Below are 2465 nucleotides of genomic sequence, written 5' to 3'. Positions count from 1 at the left end.
GCAGGAAGGCGCTGGTGCTGTGCGCGGGCTATGCACTCCTGCTCGTGCTCACCATGCTCAACCTCCTGGACTATAAGTGGCACAAGGAGCCGCTACAGCAGTGCAGCCCCGACGGGCCCCTGGGTGCCGCAGCAGGGGCGGCCGGGGGCGGCTGGGGACGCCCGGGGCCTCCTCCAGCAGTGTCGCGCCGCGCACACACCCGCTTGGATCCCCGCACCCCGTACCGCCCTCCCGCCGCAGCCGTAGGGGCGGCTCCGGCAGCCGCCGCAGGGGCCGCGGCCCCTTCCGGCAATAGCACTCGGGGCACCCGGGGCGCGGAAGACAAGAGGCAGTTGGTGTACGTGTTTACCACGTGGCGCTCAGGCTCGTCCTTCTTTGGCGAGCTCTTCAACCAGAACCCCGAGGTGTTCTTCCTCTATGAGCCAGTATGGCACGTGTGGCAAAAACTGTACCCAGGGGACGCCGTTTCCCTGCAAGGGGCAGCGAGGGACATGCTGAGTGCTCTCTATCGCTGCGACCTTTCTGTTTTCCAGCTGTACAGCCCCGCTGGCAGCGGGGGGCGCAACCTCACCACTCTAGGCATTTTTGGCGCTGCCACCAACAAGGTGGTGTGCTCCTCTCCACTCTGTTCTGCCTACCGCAAGGAAGTTGTGGGGTTGGTGGACGATCGCGTGTGCAAGAAGTGCCCACCACAGCGCCTGGCGCGCTTCGAGGAGGAGTGCCGCAAGTACCGCACACTAGTCATCAAAGGCGTGCGTGTGTTCGACGTGGCCGTGCTGGCGCCGCTGCTGCGCGACCCGGCCCTGGACCTCAAGGTCATTCATTTGGTGCGCGATCCCCGTGCTGTGGCCAGCTCACGCATCCGCTCGCGCCATGGTCTCATCCGGGAGAGCCTGCAGGTGGTACGTAGCCGGGACCCGCGAGCCCATCGCATGCCCTTCCTGGAGGCTGCTGGCCACAAACTGGGTGCCAAGAAGGAGGGTGTGGGTGGCCCGGCAGATTACCACGCACTTGGCGCTATGGAGGTCATCTGCAACAGCATGGCCAAGACGCTGCAGACGGCCCTGCAGCCCCCTGACTGGCTGCAAGGCCACTACCTGGTGGTGCGGTACGAGGACTTGGTGGGAGACCCTGTTAAGACGCTACGGAGGGTATACGACTTTGTGGGGCTGCTGGTGAGCCCCGAAATGGAGCAGTTTGCTCTGAACATGACCAGTGGTTCCGGCTCCTCCTCTAAGCCTTTCGTGGTGTCTGCACGCAATGCAACGCAGGCCGCCAACGCCTGGCGGACCGCCCTCACCTTCCAGCAGATCAAACAGGTCGAGGAGTTTTGCTACCAGCCCATGGCCGTGCTGGGCTACGAGCGGGTCAGTAACCCCGAGGAGGTCAAAGACCTCAGCAAGACCCTGCTGCGCAAGCCCCGGCTCTGAGAGGGCTTCGCGGGAGACCTGATTCTATGTGGGAGACACCCATAGGAGGATTATGGTGTATTTAAACAAAAACAGCCCAGACCCAAACTGAGGAAGCCCACATATTCTAGTATAGATGTATAAGTAACCGCACAGGCACTTGCTGTCAGTGTTCTGAGTCATTGAATTTCAAGGAACAGTCACAACACACAAACATCTCAGAAAAGGCAAGACTTGAAAGTTCTGACCAGCTGTCCTCTCCTCTCCCCTGCCTTTTCTCTCTTCCCCTTTCTTCTATGTCTTACCCTCTCCCCTACCTGACTTCCATTTTGAAGTGGGATGTTGATTAAATCAAGATCCAGTAACTCAAATCTTGTTTACAAAGTTTTTTGTGGTATCTGTGAACGTGTAAAAGAGCATTTGCTGTGGGGTGGGGTAGAGAAAGGGAAAGTGGTCCAGGAGCAAAAAGCCCCATTGGGAATGATAAACCAAGGAGGCATTCATTCTTCTAAAGTAGACTTTTCTGTAAAAAACAAAGGTTACACGTGAGTATTAATAAAGAAGATAATAAATAATATTCTTTTTTACATTTGCCTCCATTACTTTGGATTTACCTGTGTTAATCTGTGTAGCTTCAGACAGAATCTGCTTCCTCTCCACAACTCCTTTTTTCCCCAATCTGTTTCCTAGAGAGCAGCTTAGATGGGTGGGAGCAGCTTCTGGTTCCTTGATAAGAACCAGGGAGTTATTTTCTCAAATGTAAATCACAGCCTGTCGAGTGTCCAGGAATGGGAACAAATCTTCTAATTCTAAAGGCAAAGCCAAGCCAGGCAATGGAGGAGAAAGCACTCTAGTTTCCTGTTCCAGTTGGAGCACAGAAAGGACGAAGCAACCCCTTGAAAATCTGAAGGCATTTAGTTTTGATTACTGGGTTAAAACTGGGGAACCTTGAAGCAGAGAGCAATGTTTTGGTCTTGAAGTTAGTTCAGAAAAAAAGCATTTTTTAAAAGTATGTAATTAAAAAATATGATGATTAGAACATTAATCTCAAAAGTT

At 54.4% G+C, this 2465-nt stretch overlaps 1 protein-coding gene across 1 annotated transcript; it reads left to right on the top strand.

Moving 5' to 3' along the window:
- On the top strand, positions 1-1996 carry CHST2 (carbohydrate sulfotransferase 2). Its single transcript, XM_011364442.2, has one exon. The coding sequence runs from the start codon at positions 54-56 to the stop codon at positions 1428-1430; it is 1377 nt and encodes a 458-aa protein (XP_011362744.1). The 5' UTR covers positions 1-53; the 3' UTR covers positions 1431-1996.
- Positions 1997-2465: the final 469 nt, after the last annotated feature.

The sequence above is a fragment of the Pteropus vampyrus genome, unplaced genomic scaffold (genome assembly GCF_000151845.1).
Source record: "Pteropus vampyrus isolate Shadow unplaced genomic scaffold, Pvam_2.0 Scaffold97, whole genome shotgun sequence".
Taxonomy (NCBI): domain Eukaryota; kingdom Metazoa; phylum Chordata; class Mammalia; order Chiroptera; family Pteropodidae; genus Pteropus; species Pteropus vampyrus.
This window is presented reverse-complemented; position numbering and strand designations above follow the sequence as displayed.

Coding starts and splice junctions, on each gene's coding strand:
- CHST2 (XM_011364442.2), top strand. CDS start 54: ATGCTCAACCTCCTGGACTATAAGTGGCACAAGGAGCCGCTACAGCAG.